The following is a 19,281-nucleotide window of genomic DNA, read 5'->3' as shown; positions in this document are numbered from 1 at the left end:
ATCATTTAAGGTGGTCAGAAAACTAGATCATTTAGCCTTCTTTATGCTCTATACAGTGAGGATGATTGCTCTGCTGGTTATGGGCATTAAGGGATAGACAGCAACTCCCCACTGACTCTGGTGTCAAGTTTCACGCATCGTAAGTGGGATCATAATGAGAGAAGAACAAGGAACTGAAACAAACCTCCAGAGTAAAGCAATCTTTTGCTTTGCTTCATAAGCAAAGTGTGCTCCATATTAAAAGTAATTAGTGTTTTGTCCCTGCTGGCCCTCTGCAGAAGCTATTAAATACCTTGAGGATTTGGATGGACTTTTTCTAATTTCCACATTGAATTTACTCACAGTCTCTTCATACCAGTCTGTTGTCCCACAGATTTCATAGGGCTATTTATTCTTGAATCACAGAATCACCAAGGTTGGAAGAGACCTCAAAGACCATCAAGTCCAACCTGTCACCACAGACCTCATGACTAAACCATGACTCATGGTTGTGTTTGTAGATGTAGTCATGACCCTCAGGTTTGAGTATCATAGGCTGCACACAACAAAGCCTGGCTTTCATCCGTGTCTTCCCCAGATACTCTGATACTCTTATATCTGTATAATATTATAGCCATCTGTACTGAGAAGGTGGCATAAAGGTAGCTGACACTGGAGTGTGTGTTGTTTCATAGCCTTTTGAGAAGTTGAACAGGGTAGTAAATTAGGTTAATTATTGTGAGAATCAATTTACAAAGTCTTTTTGGGTGTAGGTGTTATTCACCTCATCCAGTTTCTTTCTAGGAACACTTACAGTGCTGTTTTTGTTATCCCTAACTTATCCACTGCACCATCCTGAGGGAGCTGGGATTGTTTAGCCTGGAGAAGAGGAGGCTCAGGGGTAACCTCATTGCCCTCTACAACTACCTGAAGGGTGGTTGTAGCCAGGAAGGGGTTGGCCTCTTCTCCCAGGCAACCAGCACCAGAACAAGAGGACACAGTCTCAAGCTGCGTCAGGGGAGGTTTAGACTCGAGGTGAGGAGGAAGTTCTTCACCGAGCGAGTCATTCGTCATTGGAATGGGTTGCCCAGGGAGGTGGTTGAGTCATCGACCCTGGAGGCGTTCAAGGGGAGATTGGACGTGGCACTTGGTGCCATGGTCTAGTCATGGGGTCTGTGTTGATAGGTTGGACTTGATGATCCTCGAGGTCCTTTCCAACCTAAGTGATACTGTGATACTGTGATCCTGTTGGACTATGCCAGTTACCACTGAATTCAGTTTGTGGGTTTATTCTTGAATTACTACATGAAACCGGAAATTGGCAGATTTCTTAGCACTATTAAAAATCAAGGACTTGCACTAAGAATGCTCTTACTAATTCAAAGCACAATATGCATACTTTATTCTCTGAATATGTTGCTGCAAGTGGACTAAAAGTGCAACGTTTAGTCAAAAGCTTGAAATGATTTAATGCTATCAGTGCAGAAGTAGCACAGGAGTAGTTTTCAGCCGTCTGCAGTTCTGCAGAGAAGCATACTGGCTTGAGTTTCTGAGGTGAAGCTCTTGTTTGGGGTTTTTTCATTTAGTGAGGCTGACCAAATGGGAATTGTGAAAAGACTTAGAGAGTGTATTTTTGTTTTTTAATGGTTCTTTAGATATGGGTGAATGCAACCCAAGTCTAAGGTTTTGAGATGTTTTTGCAAGATGAAAGGCTGTAATTTAACATTTGATATCTTTTCAGTGTACTTGAGGGAAATTGTTTGAATGTGCCTAGGGATTTAGTTGCTTAAAAGACTTAAGAAATCAGGGTATCTGCATTTCAGTATATTGTGTCCTATAATGGAGGATAACAATATTAAAAGACAAATAGTGATTACTTTTCAGAGTTAGCTTGCTCACTTGAGGAGCAGAGCTGTCTTAATTGAAGGACATTAAATATCTTTCTACCTATATATACACTATGTCATCTTATTTCTCCCTGGAGAAGAATATGAGAATAAAGAGGTAGCTGGAGTACATGAAATACAATCTTGAGAATCCTAAATAGATTATACTAAAGCACTGAAAAGTCTCTCTCATTTCTTTAGTTCTTGGTTGTTGAAAGGGAAGGATTTGTGTTTTTATTGTCTCATGTTTTCTCTTGTTGTTGATACATAAATACTCTTAACTGATATGTAAATACTCTTAATTGCATTTTCCATTATTTACAAGTCAGTATGTACATTTGAAAATAATACAGGATATTTTCACACAATATAGATATTTTTTTCATGATACATGATGATAAACTACTGCATGCTGTTCAACCTTTCTTCCTAATGTCTTCATTTAGAGTTTCTCCATCTGTGTAGATTTATAGCCTCTTCAGCTACAAAATAAAGTCAGACTTAAAGGACTTGTGTGCAGCTCTGCACGTGCAGATCTTTACAGATCTGCATGAACAGATCTATTTCTACTCTTAAGATTAAATCCTATGAATTTATAGTCTATCATTTACCACCATAATAGAATAAACTTTATAAAGTTTATTTAAAAAGCTTATTTATAAATTTTATTCTGTTATGGTGGTAAATTGGTACTGTTACATCTCCCAGATACCTACTAGGTTTCTGGACCATATATTGTGGTTTGTACTTTAACGCGGAATCCACAGGCACACTTCCACAGAAATACAGTGTTGCTGATGGGTGGTAGCTTGCCTGGGAAGAGCAGACGCTACTGCCTCCCACTCTGCTTTTCTTAAGAACTTGTCTTTGTAAGAAAAGTGAGATGTCAGACAGAAGATTCTCCCTAGGCAGGTGAAACAAGGAGACTAACCGTGTTACTTTTTGAATTTCAAATGTTGGCAGACGCACATGAATGCCAGAAGGACACTGCCATGGTGGAATACTGTGGCTTTTTAAAGAGCCTTATATTACTGAATTGTTTTTCTAGCTCATCGATATATCAAGAGTTTCTTTGTAAAAGAGGAAAAAATCAGTGCACATACACAAGAGCTGAAGGTAATTAATATGTAGCAAGCAAGTGGAATGTTGCACGTTCACTTTACCCAGGTGATGGTTACTTCTGACCCTACAATGATGGTGATAGTTACTGCTGTTTATTTGTGTGCCTTCCTGTTTACAACTCTTGCTCTTGTAAATGGTCAAAATGAGTTGGTTTTACCATTCTAATTCTGCGCCTTCAAAGCCAGTAGCTATTTATTAACATAAAGGTATTAGCAGAAGCTCAAAGTTTGCTGTCTGATGCAGGGGCCACATAGTCAAGAGATGAGGAATATTCTTTTGAAACAGGAATCTAAATAGTACTTCAGTATTTCAAAATTTCTTACAATTCTGCTGCTTTAAATACATCTGAGCAACAAAATTTAAATTGTGGTCATCTGCTGCTTCATAGCAAAGAGTATCAGGTACACCTGACTGTTGTGAGTGGGTTTGGAATACAATTTCATGCTTAATACTTCTTAAATGTAAGACTATGTGAAGTAATTCCATTTAATTTCTTTGTAGTGGCATAGTAGAAGGGAAAGGAGATTGTGTGCTAAAGGTGTTATTGTTATGGTTTACTTCAACTGACTAGAGTGTTGGGTTTTTTTCTCTCAAGAGTTCCTGGGTTTATTTTTCATGCTTCCCCCCACCTCCCTTTCATTGCAGCTTGTATTATATTACATTGTTGTTCTAAATGTTTCCTACTAAGTGCAATTAACAGTCTAATGCTATTTTGTGTGAAAATTGCATGCCTAAATTAATTTAATGGGGTTTGGGACTAAACTCTTTAAAGACTGTGAGCATAAAGCACAAAATCTTCTAACAGAAAGGTCTGTTGTGATGGTAGGCATTCTGTAATGCTCAGATTATGCTTCTGTAACTGATCCCATCGTGGCTTTTAATTTTTTCTCTCCTAATGCTTCAGCGTGCCGACGATATTGCAAGTTCTCTGTCAGATACAACGCTGCTGGTACACTTTTTCGGCAAGAAGGGAAAAGCTGAACTGAACTTCGAAGACTTTTATAGGTGAGTCTCAACTTGATTAATTCCTTGTGGCAATGGTAGCAATAAGCGGTGTGAGCAATCTGGCAGCATAGGCTTGGAGTCTGACATGGTGGTAGGCCATGCTCAGCATAAGTGCAGAAGTAGCTAGCAGTTTAGCAAAACAGTGCTGTGCCTGCGGCATGTAGCTAAAGCAAGGCACTGGTAGCTATAAACACAGAAAGTTATCTGGGAATAACAGGATGCACCCCTGCATCGTTAGGCCTCACCTCAAGTACTGTGTCCAGTTCTGGGCCCTTCAGTTTAGGAAGGAGGTTGACTTGCTGGAATGAGTCCAGAGAAAGGCAACGAAGTTGGTGAGGGGTTTGGAACACAAGCCCTATGAGGAGAGGCTGAGGGAGCTGGGATTGCTTAGCCTGGAGAGGAGGAGACTCAGGGGTGACCTTATTGCTCTCTACAACTACCTGAAGAGAGGTTGTAGACAGGCAGAGGTCGGTCTCTTCTCCCAGGCAGCCAGTACCAGAACAAGAGGACACAGTCTCAGGCTACACCAGGGGAGGTTTAGGCTGGTTGTTAGGAAGAAGTTCTATACAGAGAGAGTGATTGCCCATTGGAATGGGCTGCCCGAGGAGGTGGTGGAGTCACCATCATTGGAGTTGTTCAGGAGGAGACTTGATGCGGTGCTTGGTGCCATGGTTTAGTTGTTTAGGTGGGTTGGATTGGTTGAACACGATGATCTTGAAGGTCTCTTCCAACCTGGTTTTATTCTATTCTATTCTATTTATTAGTAGGTTGACCAATAATCTATAATAGTACAATGTGTGGTCACTCGTGGGGAACCAATGAAGCTATGCCAATGATGCTCTCCAAGTCTATATAAGCTGTAGAAGTTCCCTTAATAAAGGAACAATACTAGAACAATGCTAGATCATATTGGTCATCCATATTGACTCCATTCTCCGTCCCCAGCAATTCCTAGTAGAAAAAAAAAAACCCACACTGTCATGTTTGTTCTAATTAATGTAGGTTGCATCACTATACATGGATTTTATACAGACATGCATGAAAAAAGTTTAATGTTTCCTTTGTACATATTCTGTGTACAAAGGATGAAAATAAAACTGTGAGTGGACCAACAGTAAGATGTCCTGTACTAACACTGCTACATTTGCAAATTTTATTAGCACTTGTTGCATAGCTGGTTTGGGGGTAGAGAGGTTATACCCCAGCTGTGCCCTTATTGGTATGTTGGAACTTTTTTCTTGATTTTGTATGATTTTTATTTTTTCCCCTCTGTCAGAGCTTCAAAAGGAAACTTTTGTTTGCATCTCTGCTCTTAGGCACATTAGGTAGTGATAGGACTAGGGGGAATGGAATGAAGCTGGAGGTGGGGAGATTCAGGCTAGATGTGAGGAGGAGGTTCTTCACCATGAGGGTGGTGAAACCCTGGAATGGGTTGTCCAGGGAGGTGGTCGAGGCGCCGTCCCTGGAGGTGTTTAAGCCCAGGCTGGATGAGGCTCCGGTCAGCCTGATCTAGTGTGGGGTGTCCCTGCCCATGGCAGGGGGGTTGGAACTAGATGATCCTTGTGGTCCCTTCCAACCCTGACTGATACTATGATACTATGATACATTCTGTTTGGCTTTATTTATATTCTGTGAATGCTTTAAGGACATGGGTAGTAGAAATATGAACTGTTACTGTTTCTTTGTGCTTTAGGTTTATGGATAACCTACAAACTGAGGTTCTAGAGATAGAATTCCTTTCCTACTCTAATGGGATGAACACCATCAGTGAGGAAGACTTTGCCCATATTCTTTTGAGGTATACAAACGTGGAAAATACATCAAGTTACCTGGAAAACATGCGCTGTAGGATTCCTGAAGAAAAGGTAATTGTTTAGCTAGGGCAGCAACGGGCCACAGCATCCATTCCCTGTGTCATCAAGATGAAAATGTAGCCTTTCTGGACTGAATGAGATTTTGTCACTGCATTAATTAGCACCAGGATTTTATTCTGATCAAAAAACTGAGTCTCACCTTTTTCAAAGTACTAAAAATAAAAAGAGCAAATAGTAGAGGATTATATTCTATAGGATTTAGCTGGTAATATTTTGAAGTTTAGATAACAAAGTTTTATGTTACATGAAAACTCAGTTTAGACAGCAAAAACTACAAGAGTTGAAATGTTTTCATCAGTGAGGCATTTTAAACCCCTTTAATTCTTAATTCTCTTTTGCACTGCCACTGGGGGAGAGCAGCTGTTCAGAAATTACACTGACACCCTCTATCTGGTTCTATAATCTTAATAATGGATCCCTTGTATGTAATTATTGCATGTGGTTCTCATTAATGGCTGAAGAGATAACAAAAGCAATAAAGATCACGAGGTTGATAGTCCTTAATTTGTTTGACAACAGATGGGTTGTCAGAAGTGTGTCAGAGAGAAATGCAGTCGCAGCTATGCATCAATGGTAATCCATAGGATAAGGTTAGAAGTCACCTTTCATTCAAGGGGTGTTTTGCATATAGTCCTTCTCTTTGTATTTATAGAAGGATATCAGATTAATCTGTCCTAGAAATCTAACTCTTTCAATAGCTATGTATTTCAAAAGCATTGACAGCAGAGCTTGTGAAGAAAAGTGATAAATCAACTTGGGCAGTGTTTGTAGAGTCACAGAATTGTTTTGGTGGGAAAACACCACTAAGCTCATTGAGTCCAACCCTCAACCTAACAGCATTATGGCCATTAAACCACATCTCAAAATGCCATGACCATACACTTGAACGACTCCAGGGATGGTGACTCCACCCTCTCCCTGGGCAGCCTGTGCCAATGCCTGACCACTCTTTCAGGAAAGACATTTTTCTTATTATCCAATCTAAATCTCCCCTGACACAATTTCAGGCCATTTCCTCTCATCATCACTTGACACTGGAGAAAAGAGACAGATCCCCACCTCACTACAACCTCCTTTCAGGGAGTTGTAAAGAGAGCAATGAGGTCTCCCTTCAGCCTCCTCTGCTCCAGACAGGGGTTGTGGGTTTCTTTTATCTGAGAAGTTGCATTGTAATTTCAGCACAGACTAAGTAAAACCAGTCAGTTGATCTCATAGAAACACACTAAAATTCAACATTTTTTGGTTCATATATCTGGATCTCTGATTCTTCCTGTAGTTTTACAGGTTGGTCTCTTCTCCCAGGCAGCCAGTACCAGAACAAGAGGACACAGTCTCAGGCTGCACCAGGGGAGGTTCAGGCTGGAGGTCAGGAGGAAGTTTTACACAGAGAGAGATTGCCCATTGGAATGGGCTGCCCGGGGAGGTGGTGGAGTTGCCATCGCTGGAGGTGTTCAGGAGGAGACTTGACAGGGTGCTTGGTTGCATGGGTTAGTTGGTTGGGTGGTGTTGGATGATAGGTTGGACACAATGATCTTGAAGGTCTCTTCCAACCTGGGTTATTCTATTCTAAATATAGCTGGGGAGTGAGAAGGGAAGGCAGGACTGATTCTGTTGTACCACATTAGATGTGAGATGAAGTAGTATGATTTGGATCAGAGTTCCCACTCAATCACCCTTTCTGCATTCCTGGCCTGTAGACTGAGTCAATTCATTCTAACCACTGTAAAATGCCTCTGCAGCTTTCAGCATTCAAAACCATAACAGTGCAACAGAAGTGTTTGCATAGTTCCCAAATGGTTTTTGGTTTCTTTCCACATATAGTTTGATATATACAGAAATCTGGGGGGGAGAAGAGTCACTTTGGTCCTCATGTAACAGCCATGAATTAAGTATCAATTGAGTAACTGGAAAATAATTACTACTGGAGGCATAGTAGAGAAATATTTCTTTGTCAATCATGAGGTTGAGTAGCTATAAACACAAATGCTTTCTTTTAAACACAAGGAAGTATTCTTTGAAGTTCATCTCTAAGTCTCAAAATGGCACTGTTCTGATAGCAAGTCTTCCACAGTAGTTTCCTCTTCTTCATCTATGGTGGGACCACCAGCTATGGAAAACTTACACACTTTCTGTATCACTCAATTACAGGTTTGCTTATGTTGCATTTTGGGAACATCCAGGCACATGAGCAGTGCTATGTATCTGTATGTCATATGCTATACTCCCATGAAGTGAAACAAGACATTGCTCTTTTTCATAGCTTCTTATCACTGCTGTGGTAAATGTGCTGTCAGTACAGTGGATAAAGTAAAGCCCTGTGACATGCATTGTGCTGGCCAGAGGATTCTGAGAAGGGGACTTTGCCCCTTCTTGCTGTGGAGGTGTTGTTCATGTGTTTGCTCTTCTTTACACTTGTAATAACATTATAATTCCAAAGTTATACAGTGTGCTCTGAATTCTATTACAGTGATACACTATAATACTAATACAAACTGGAGCATTCCACTTAGAGGAAAGATGAGTCAAGCCTGTAAATCAATAGGCAGCTACACTCACAGTTGGGACTGTTAATCTTTCATGGCACTGTGTGTAGAAGCCTCTAAAGCAACGTGATGATCAGTTGGTATACTGCAGTCACGTTCAAGTGTTCAGCTGGCATAGTGCCTGCTCACAGGATGTTTTCCCCCTTTTGCTAACTAGATGCCAGGCAGTAATTCATTTAAGCTGTCATCTTGAATCACTATAGATGTCAGCTTCTAAAGAAAGTCTAGGCATTTTTGATAGCATTGGTGCATTAATACACCACTTTTCTTGGCTGCAGTAAGATATAGTCTGCCCTTTTACACAGAACATCTTTCATTAAAGGTTTTGGTTTTAACAATATTATGTTGCTCTCCACATCTACCACACTCCTTTCTGTCTCATACAGGTTTATGCCCAACCTCTGCCATTTCCTCCCATGCCACAAAGCTTCTTACATATTTTTCCTGTGTTCCAGCATAATGACTATGTGTGTTTTTGAGGAGGTGTAGGTCAAGATTTTAGTTTGAAGAGAAAGGCTCTCACAGGTATCTCTATTGTCTTCAGGTTTATTTTCAAAGAGGAGTAGTTAAATAGGATGAAAGAATAAGAGCAGACATAAAAATAGGAAGGAATGATAGCTGAAGGAATGATAGCTAAAGGAATCTAGGATGATAAAGGTTTGACAAGGAATCCCATCCAATGTTCAGAGTGGCTGACAGACCATGGAGAACAAGATATTAGCAATGGTCCTTGCTTAATTCAAAGGCTCTGTTTAAGGCTTCTTTCAAAATAAGTTGAGAGAGAGTTTATTGGGTCTTTGGATTTGTAGCTAAGGATAACAGTAATTTCCATGTGGACGAGGTGCTGAGCCATGTTTTTGCTGAGGAAGTCTGGACCAGATGATGATGATCCTTGAGAACCCTTTGAACCTGGTATTCTATTATTATACAATAAGAAAAGCAGAAATATAATGAGGAAATCATTAAAAATAATCTCTTTTAGTAATAGAGCACTTTCAGATAAACTTCCACAAGAGATATTCTGAAGTCTGGTCAAAATGCAAACTTGATACTTGGAGTATTAGCTAAAGAGGCTTAAGTGTCTAAATCAGGGTAGGTAATAACTTCACCTTGAAGCACAGAACTTCAGTTAGACTGTAACATGTACTTATAAATTTATTTGATGTATTTATGAATTATTGATGGGTTTGGGTTTCCGCCCCCCCCCTGCATTTACCACCATGAAACATAACCACAATGGAGAAGATGCAGCCTTTTCCTGTCTGTTCTATGTGAAATTTGTCTTGTAATTCATAAGAAATGATTCTCACTCTCCAACCTGCCCCGCTTCCTGAAGGCTTCATGTTCAGAGCTGACTGATAAGTGAATGCACTTTCCAGATATGCTGTACTACTTTTTTTCCCTCCTTTCCTTCCTTATTTCTGAGAGGAAGCAGTGAGGGGGAAGAAATGGTCTGTCAATGAGGCACAAAAGCAGAGATTTATTGAATGATGAGAGCAGACTCAAGGGGCCTCCAGGGAAAAAAAAAGTGTAATTAGCATAGCATCATGACTAAACAGCTCCTGCTCCACCACCACCATTTTGTGCCCATCCCAGAGCCAGGGGCCAAGACCCTCACCAGCCAAGCGACCACAGAGAGTAGCTCAGCTCCAGTGAGGAGGCCCAGGCAGCACCCATGGATGATATTGGAGTAGCAATCAATCCTGTTCCTAACAGCCGGGGGGCCACCAGGCCCCCCGGCCTTTGTTGTCACCACCACCATCACCCAGTGTGCACCATGGGCACTCACCAGTGATGAGAGGAGGATCCTCAGCCCAGATGGGCTCAGCTTGGGGCTTCTGCTTCTCCTGGTGGGGAATAAAAAGGGGAGTGGGTGGGGAGGGCCAAGTGGCCACACCTGGGGTGGGAGGAGACTTCAACAGAGCTCAGGTGCTCTGGGATTTGAGGGGAAAAAGGGAGAAAATGGGTCAGGTGAGGGTCTTTCAAGGTGTCAGGTAATGACAGGACAAGGGGCAATAGAAAAAGAACTAGAAATGGGTAGACTCAGATTGGATGTTATGAAGAGAGTCTTCCCCATGAGGGTGGTGAGACACTGGAACAGGTTGCCCAGGGAGGTGGTAGAAGCCTCATTCCTGGAAGTTTTTAAGGCCAGGCTGGATGTGGCTCTAGGCAGCCTGATCTAGTGTGAGGTGTCCCTGCCCATGGTAGGGGGGTTGGAACTGGATGATCCTTGAGGTCCCCTCCAACCCTGACAATTCTATGATTCTAAAACAATTTTGCAGTTTAGGCTGGATGTTAGGAAGAAGTTCTTCACAGAAAGAGAGATTGGCCATTGGAATGGACTGCCCAGGGAGGTGGTGGAGTCACCATCACTGGAGGTGTTTAAGAGGAAACTGGATGAGGCACTTGGTGCCATGGTTTAGTTGATTAGGTGGTATTGGGTGATAGGTTGGACTTGATGATCTTGAAGGTTTTTTCCAACCTGGTTAATTCTGTAATTCTGTGATTCTATATGCACCTAGACACTCATGTAATAGTAGTTTGTGGGTTTTCAGTAGTAAACATACTCCAATATTCATACAAACCTAGAGTCTTATTCTCTGTATTAACTACCATATTGTAATAATCCTGTAATTCTTAAAGAATGTCTTAAGCCATGGAACAATATTTTTGACTGCTTTTGGGGTGAGAATTGCTTAGTGTTGCAGTGACAAAGAGAAAAGACATCATAGTATCATCATAGTATCATAGTATCAGTCAGGGTTGGAAGGGACCACAAGGATCATCTAGTCCCAACCCCCCTGCCATGGGCAGGGACACCCCACACTAGATCAGGCTGGCCAGAGCCTCATCCAGCCTGGGCTTAAACACCTCCAGGGACGGGGCCTCAACCACCTCCCTGGACAACCCATTCCAGGGTTTCACCACTCTCATGGTGAAGAACCTCCTCCTCACATCCAGCCTGAATCTCCCCCCCTCCAGCTTCATTCCATTCCCCCTAGTCCTATCACTACCTGAGATCCTGAGCAGTCCCTCCCCAGCCTTCCTGTAGGCCCCCTTCAGATACTGGAAGGTCACAATTAGGTCACCTTGGAGCCTTCTCTTCTGCAGACTGAACAGCCCCAACTCCTTCAGTCTGTCCTCATAGGAGAGGTGCTCCAGCCCTCTGATCATCCTCATGGCCCTTCTCTGGACACGTTCCAGCACCTCCATATCCCTCTTGTAATAGGGGCTCCAGAACTGGATGCAGTACTCCAGATGGGGTCTCACCAGAGCTGAGTAGAGGGGGAGGATCACCTCCCTCGACCTACCAGCCACACTTCTCCTGATGCAGCCCAGGATCTGATTGGCTTTGTGGGCTGCAAGTGCACATTGAGAGCTCATGTTGAGCTTCTTGTCCACCAGCACCCCCAAGTCTCTCTCCTCAGGGCTGCTTTCCAGCCAGTCACTGCCCAGCCTGGATTTGTGCCTGGGATTGCCTCGACCCAGATGCAGGACCCTGCACTTGCTCTTGCATTCCCCAGGAGACTCAAAGTCTTTACTGACTTTCAGGCTTGAGGTGAGGAGAAAGTTCTTCAACGAGAGAGTCATTCACCATTGGAATGTGCTGCCCAGGGAGGTGGTGGAGTCACCATCCCTGGAGGTATTGAAGAGGGGATTGGATGTGGCACTTGGTGCCATGGTTTAGTCATGAGGTCTGTGGTGACAGGTTGGACTCAATGATCTTTGAGATCTCTTCCAACCTTGGTGATACTGTGAAGATACTGTGACTTTCAGCACAAATCTGGTGGGTTTTGTTGTTGTTTTTTTTCCAATGAGTGTAGTTTCTATTCTTAAATGAAGCAGACAAATGTCCCTGCAAGTTTATTTATTCAGTAGTCATCACTGCTGCTAATTCTTATGGTGCATGTGGTTCTTTTATTTTTCAGGGTATCACATTTGAAGAGTTTAGATCATTCTTCCAGTTCTTGAACAACCTTGAGGACTTTGCAATTGCAATGCAGATGTATAATTTTGCAAGTCGTTCCATAGGTCAAGGTATTTATATTTTTATAAAAATCCATTGATAAAGATCCTGAACCACTGACAAGAATACAAAAGTGTTTTATGATAGCTAGTTTGTTTCATTTTACTGTTTCAGATTCAAAGTGAAAAAGGGTAAGACTCCTTAGCCACTGAGGGGAGGAGGAGGCTCAGTCGTATCGTAGGAGATATGATAAAGCTTTTACAAAATCTTAGAAGTGGTGGATAAGCTGAATGTAGAAGAGTTGGTTGCCAAATCCTACAATAGAACAGGAGTTAAGACACTTGATAAACTATTTAAAGCAAACAGTAGCATGAATTTATGCAGTGGCTGTCAAGAATCTGTCCTATAAAGTTTGTGGAAGGAAATGGTGTCAGGTCTGAAGAGCGATTAGGCAGATTTTGGAACAAATTAGTAAGTGGGTGCTGAAAGAGCTAGGCAGATATGTACTGTTTAAAGTCCTTACTACAACAGTTGAGATGCTTGACAAACTGCAAGGTGAAGAATATGTGATCAGACTTGCATGCTCTCCTCATTGTGCACCTTCATGGGGCTGGCAGTAACACCATCATAGTCCTACCTCATGGGGCCTTACCAAAGGAGGATATTGTTTTCTCTGTGCTGTTTCTTTGGTCCTGTTTTGGGTCAATTAAGTAGGTGTCATTATTATATAACATTGTTCTAATTGCAAAATGGTCTTCTGATTTTGTTATTACATAGTGTGGTATATGGAGTATTATCTGTTGTGTAAAACAATTAATACCAATTAATCATAGTATCATAGTATCATTCAGGGTTGGAAGGGACCACAAGGATCATCTAGTTCCAACCCCCCTGCCATGGGCAGGGACACCCTACACTAGATCAGGCTGGCCAGAGCCTCATCCAGCCTGGGCTTAAACACCTCCAGGGATGGGGCCTCGACCACCTCCCTGGACAACCCATTCCAGGGTTTCACCACTCTCATGGGGAAGAACCTCCTCCTCACATCCAGCCTGAATCTCCCCACCTCCAGCTTCATTCCATTCCCCCTAGTCCTATCACTACCTGACATCCTGAGAAGTCCCTCCCCAGCCTTCCTGTAGGCCCCCTTCAGATACTGGAAGGCCACAATTAGGTCACCTCGGAGCCTTCTCTTCTGCAGACTGAACAGCCCCAACTCCTTCAGTCTGTCCTCATAGGAGAGGTGCTCCAGCCCTCTGATCATCCTCGTGGCCCTTCTCTGGATACGTTCCAGCACCTCCACATCCCTCTTGTAATAGGGGCTCCAGAACTGGACACAGTACTCCAGGTGGGGTCTCACCAGGGCTGAGTAGAGGGGGAGGATCACCTCCCTCGACCTGCTAGCCACACTTCTCCTGATGCAGCCCAGGATCTGATTGGCTTTGCGGGCTGCAAGTGCACACTGAGAGCTCATGTTGAGCTTTTTGTCCACCAGCACCCCCAAGTCTCTCTCCTCAGGACTTCTTTCCAGTCAGTTACTGCCCAGCCTGTATTTGTGCCTGGGATTGCCTCGACCCAGATGCAGGACCCTGCACTTGCTCTTATTGAACTTCATGAGGTTGGCTTGTGCCCACCTCTCCAGCCTGTCAAGGTCCCTCTGGATGGCATTTTATATCATTTGAGAACTACTTGGTTTAGAACTGTGAAAATCAATCATAAGGCTTCACTGATTTGTTTCCTTTTTTTGAGTGTTTAAGTGTGGAAAGTTAAAAGTTAACTTGTACTAATGGTTTGGGTTTTTTTCCCCCCTTCTGATGTTCTCCTTATGCAGATGAATTCAAACGTGCTGTGTATGTAGCCACGGGTGTGAAGCTGTCACCGCATTTGGTGAACACGGTGTTCAAGATTTTTGATGTCGACAGGGATGACCAGCTGAGTTACAAAGAATTTATTGGCATTATGAAAGACAGACTCAACAGAGGGTTTAGGGTAAGGATTCAAATTTTCATACTTATCTTAGCTGACTTCACTCCTTACCACTTATTACTTTAGTGCCTGTAGCACCAGCAGGTTGCAAACCAACAGCCTTTAAAGACATAAATTTTATAGAACTCCTGAAGCAGTCTGTAAGATAAATTCCTTCTTAAGTTCTTGATTCTTTTTTTTAATACAAAAAAATATGTTTTTATCTATTTTATTGCATTATTTTTATCTATTTTATTTATATTTATATATATATATATTTAGCAATACATAGAGGACCTAATATACCTATGTAGGACATAAGCCAAATTGGGGATGCAAAATCCCTGCATACTGTCATTTCTTCAGGACTGTGTGATGGCTAGATTGGCAGGGAGAATTTTAATAAGGGTAGCAATTACATCTGGGTTGTTTGCAGGGAAAAGAAAGTTTGTCTCCTTCAGACACAGGCAATTTAATGAAAGGTCAAACACTGGCTCTTCTAAAACGTCATATAAAATACCAAGTGTTGATAGCGACTGTTGGAAAGAGTTGCAGCAGAAGATAGCTTTAATGTTAAATAAAGACTTAAGGAAGTGGCACTGAACAGTGCTATGTTCTAGTTCAAAGCTGCTTTTGATAATTTAACCCTGTATCTAATACATTAAATAACAAGAAGCTAGAGGGCAGGAAATTACTTGCAGGAAATCTTCGCAGGGAACAAGCTTGTAAATCATGCTTTGCCTTTTAGGTGAACGTATATGCCTACTGCCCTCTTCAGGTGCAGTGTAGTACAGGGGAGTTTTGTAGTAGCAGAAATCTTTTTTTACTTAGAGTATGATCAATACAAGTCACGTTTTTTTTCTTCACATGCCAGCTGTTAAGATTTTTAACTAAAATGCAAAATTGTGTTCTTACTGGCGTAAACTTTAAACTGTATTACAGTTCTACTAAATTCACATTTCAATATGTTAATTCTGTGATGTAGTTGTAGTCACTGCTACCTTCCTAAATATGACTTCAGAATTTTCTGTGAAGTGGTGTTGAGTCTGATAGTTTCCTCGTTATTTTTGTGACATTATGATTGAATGTAAAATGTGGATAACAACCACTGCATTTGTAACAAACTTACTTCTCTGTTGTCCTCAATTCCTTTGACTATGGTGTGGGAATGGTGATTGTTCCATAACTGTTTCAAGATGTTCAGCTGTTTGTTTTAATTGTTTACTAATCATAAGTGTGCAGTGTATGTTAATTTAACAAGAAAGCAGTCTGCTTACTAAGGAATTCTTGTAAATGTATTACATGTTTCTATTTCACAAAATGCATGACAGAAATCACATTTAATCCTTAGGAAGCTGTATCACCCAGCATTATTGAGTCTTATGCATGTACCTTTCTTTTGCTTAGGCCACCATAAAATATTCCAGTGGGCTGTAAAAAAACTGCAAAAATAGCCAAGGATGTTCAGAAGCATAGCACCATCTTTCATAAATGATTTGATACATTTCCTGGGCTGCATAGGAGATCATCATGATTTGGTCCTATAATTCATCTGTATTCAGACATGTAGAATAGAATAGAATGGAATGGAATGGAATGGAATAGACTAGACTAGACTAGACTAGACTAGAATAGAATAGAATTAACCAGGTTGGAAAAGACCTTTGAGATCAAGTCCAACCTATCACCCAACACTATCTAATCAACTAAACCATGGCACCAAGTGCCCCATCCAGCCTCTTCTTAAACACCTCCAGTGATGGTGACTCCACCACCTCCCTGGGCAGCCCATTCCAATGGCCAATCACTCTTTCTATGAAGAACTTCTTCCTAACATCCAGCCTTGTGAGATTATCCAGAAAAATGCCTTCTTTTCACTAACCAGTAGTATTCCAAGACAATTACAGTACCAAGCATAGGAATTACAATTTCCACGAAGTTTTTGTGTCACAGAAACCTGATTTTTCCAAGAGTAGGTAGTAGTAAAAGCACTGAAAAGATTTTGCTTTCTCAGTTTCATATACACTCCCCATCCACCCCAATTTTGTTTTACAATGCAAAGAAGGAAACATGTAAGAATCTCTTGCCCAGAAAAAAATGGTAGAAAATGTCATTAACTGCTTCCTATTATTTGTACATTAGAAGATACACAGTTTATTTAGGGTGGCCAGAGCAAGTAAAAGTTTACCCACTTGCTCCTACAATATGGAGAGCTCAAATGTTGTGTCGTGCTAAATCAAAACTAACAAATCACTAACTTTTTTCTATGTTAGTTACTGTTTTGAAACCATATTGAGATTTGGTCAGCTCCTTTACTCAGCTAAAAGAACGTTTTAGCTTCTGCTTATGCAGTATTTTGTAGCAAGGTAGAAAGTTTTGCCCTGAGCAATTTGAACCTATTTATAAAGTGTAAGTACCTGATTTTGATATTAAGCATGATACAGTTAGTACTTCAGCTCACATCAGTGTAGTCTTTGATTATAGAATAGAGTAGAGTAGAGTAGAATAGAATAGAATAGGATAGAATAGAATAGAATAGGATAGAATAGGATAGGATAGAATAGAATAGACCAGGTTGGAAGAGACCTTCAGGATCATCGCATCCAACCCATCAACCAATCCAACCCACCTAAACAACTAAACCATGGCACCAAGCACCCCATCAAGTCTCCTCCTGAACACCTCCAATGAGGGTGACTCCACCACCTCCCTGGGCACTGTTGAAAACATCTAAACCCCCAGTTTAAAAACAGGCTATTGATTTCAAGTATAATTTTACCATTTACAGCTTATACTTTGCAATATTTTAGAAGTTGTTTTGCTAAAATGTTTGCCCAGCAGAATCTTGAGGGTGTCACAGAGCATGGTACTATGGCTGTGTACTTCAGTAAAGGTCATTTTGTAGTTGTATGGTCTAACTAAAACAAACATGTTTAAGAGCAAAGACTTACCCAAGTCCAGTGAAACTGGAGTTCTGAAAGGTTGGTTAGTACCTACCAGCTTTGTCCTATTTAAAAGCTCAACCACAAACTCGTACACTTGAGGAAGGTCAGGTACTGCCCCTTACAGGAAATACAGGAAATATTCATCTTAACATATATGTTAGATACATTTTTTTTTTAAAAGTAAATGTCTTAAAGAGATTATCAAATTAAATGTCTCTCTTTCTGGAATGTAGAGTAGTTTGAAACTAGCTAGCATATTAAGCTGCCATCAAGTGATCAGTCGGAGTATTGCCATAGAATGTGCAGGCATGAAAAGCTTTGGGTTTGCTTGCAGTTTGGTTTAAAATTGTTAATTCCTTCCTTCCTTCCTTCCTTCCTTCCTTCCTTCCTTCCTTCCTTCCTTCCTTCCTTCCTTCCTTCCTTCCTTCCTTCCTTCCTTCCTTCCTTCCTTCCTTCCTTCCTTCCTTCCTTCCTTCCTTCCTTCCTTCCTTCCTTCCTTCCTTCCTTCCTTCCTTCCTTCCTTCCTTCCTTCCTTCCTTCCTTCCTTCCTCCCTCCCTCCCTTCCTTCCTTCCTTCCTCCCTTCCTTCCTTCCTTCCTCCCTTCCTTCCTTTCCTCCTTCCTTCCTTCCTTTCCTCCTTCCTTCCTTCCTTCCTTCCTTCCTTCCTTCCTTCCTTCCTTCCTTCCTTCCTTCCTTCCTTCCTTCCTTCCTTCCTTCCTTCCTTCCTTCCTTCCTTCCTTCCTTCCTTCCTTCCTTCCTTCCTTCCTTCCTTCCTTCCTTCCTTCCTCCCTTCCTTCCTTCCTCCCTCCCTCCCTCCCTTCCTTCCTTCCTCCCTTCCTTCCTTCCTTCCTCCCTTCCTTCCTTTCCTCCTTCCTTCCTTCCTTTCCTCCTTCCTTCCTTCCTTTCCTCCTTCCTTCCTTCCTTCCTTCCTTCCTTCCTTCCTTCCTTCCTTCCTTCCTTCCTTCCTCCCTTCCTTCCTTCCTTCCTTCCTTCCTTCCTTCCTTCCTTCCTTCCTTCCTTCCTTCCTTCCTTCCTTCCTTCCTTCCTTCCTTCCTTCCTTCCTTCCTTCCTTCCTTCCTTCCTTCCTTCCTTCTCTTTCTCTCTTTCTTTCTCTCTCTCTTCTTTCTCTCTCTTTCTCTCTTTCTTTCTTTGTTCAATTGAAATTATATAAGAAGGTTCCCCTTCCCTGATAAATTCCATTTTTAAACTAAAGGATTTGGAACTTAATGACCAAGTGATAAGCATTTGACCTAGCACATATGTACTGTATCTTCTAGCTATTTGTCCCTTAAAGCCATTTTTTTGTATTTTCATGATACTGTTGTCTTATGCTTACTTCTGGCTGCCTTCACATGTTGTCTGCATCTGCGCACTTCTCCATCTTCTGCTCCACAGGGCTACAAACCTATACAGAGGTATACTACTTTCAAATCCTGCGTGAGGAAGGAACTCTATAGCAGATAAATGACGGTATGTGTTAGCCGCCCAGTCGGAGTGTGCTGGCATGCTTGCAGGAATGGCTGAATGTTTAAATCTCACTGCTGTGTTTCCTCTTCCAAAAGTCAGAAATAGGTTATCTGACCGTAAGCAATGTAGTAGCTCAAGGCATCACGTTGTGTTTCTGACTGAAGCAGGAAAACTGTATTCTGCATTTGGCAACGACTGACTCACCCTGTCGCCGTTCTGTAAGGCAGCTGTGATTTTTGTGCTGTGTTTGGAATAAGGAAAAGTAATCCATTGTAGTTTCTGTTGCTGTTTCCTTGTCTGTCCTGTGACCACTTTTCAGTAATTTCTCAGATATCTATAGCTAATAAGTATTTATAAATGAAGGCTCTCTCTTTCTGAGAGACTGTGAGTAACTTGATTCTACTCTGGTTTATAGTTATGCTTTTGAAGACAGTAATGTATTCTTGGCACTGTTAATGCTGTAGCAGCAGTCTTCAAAAAACAAACACTGTGCCCACACATGATCACCATGCCTGTTCCTGCATCTCTG

General features: G+C 41.7%; 1 protein-coding gene across 8 annotated transcripts in view; it reads left to right on the top strand.

Moving 5' to 3' along the window:
* The window catches only part of MICU3 (mitochondrial calcium uptake family member 3), a 63,889-nt gene that overhangs the window by 37,488 nt on the left and 7,120 nt on the right, over positions 1-19,281 (top strand). For 4 of the 8 annotated variants that reach the window (XM_068137509.1, XM_068137505.1, XM_068137508.1 and 1 more), the window contains 5 exons: positions 3,892-3,992; positions 5,686-5,857; positions 12,339-12,447; positions 14,208-14,365; positions 18,681-18,755. In XM_068137509.1, the coding sequence (XP_067993610.1) occupies positions 3,892-3,992; positions 5,686-5,857; positions 12,339-12,447; positions 14,208-14,365; positions 18,681-18,749 (609 nt within the window). In that variant the 3' untranslated portion in view covers positions 18,750-18,755. The remainder of the gene's footprint in view (positions 1-3,891; positions 3,993-5,685; positions 5,858-12,338; positions 12,448-14,207; positions 14,366-18,680; positions 18,756-19,281) is intronic. The other 4 variants (XM_068137507.1, XM_068137503.1, XM_068137506.1 and 1 more) reach the window with 1 other exon arrangement.

This window comes from Melanerpes formicivorus, unplaced genomic scaffold (genome assembly GCF_026170545.1).
Source record: "Melanerpes formicivorus ecotype bairdi unplaced genomic scaffold, bMelFor1.0.p_v2 SCAF_4, whole genome shotgun sequence".
Taxonomy (NCBI): Eukaryota; Metazoa; Chordata; class Aves; order Piciformes; family Picidae; genus Melanerpes; species Melanerpes formicivorus.
Note: the sequence above shows the minus strand (reverse complement) of the source record. Positions and strands in the feature narration are given on the sequence as shown.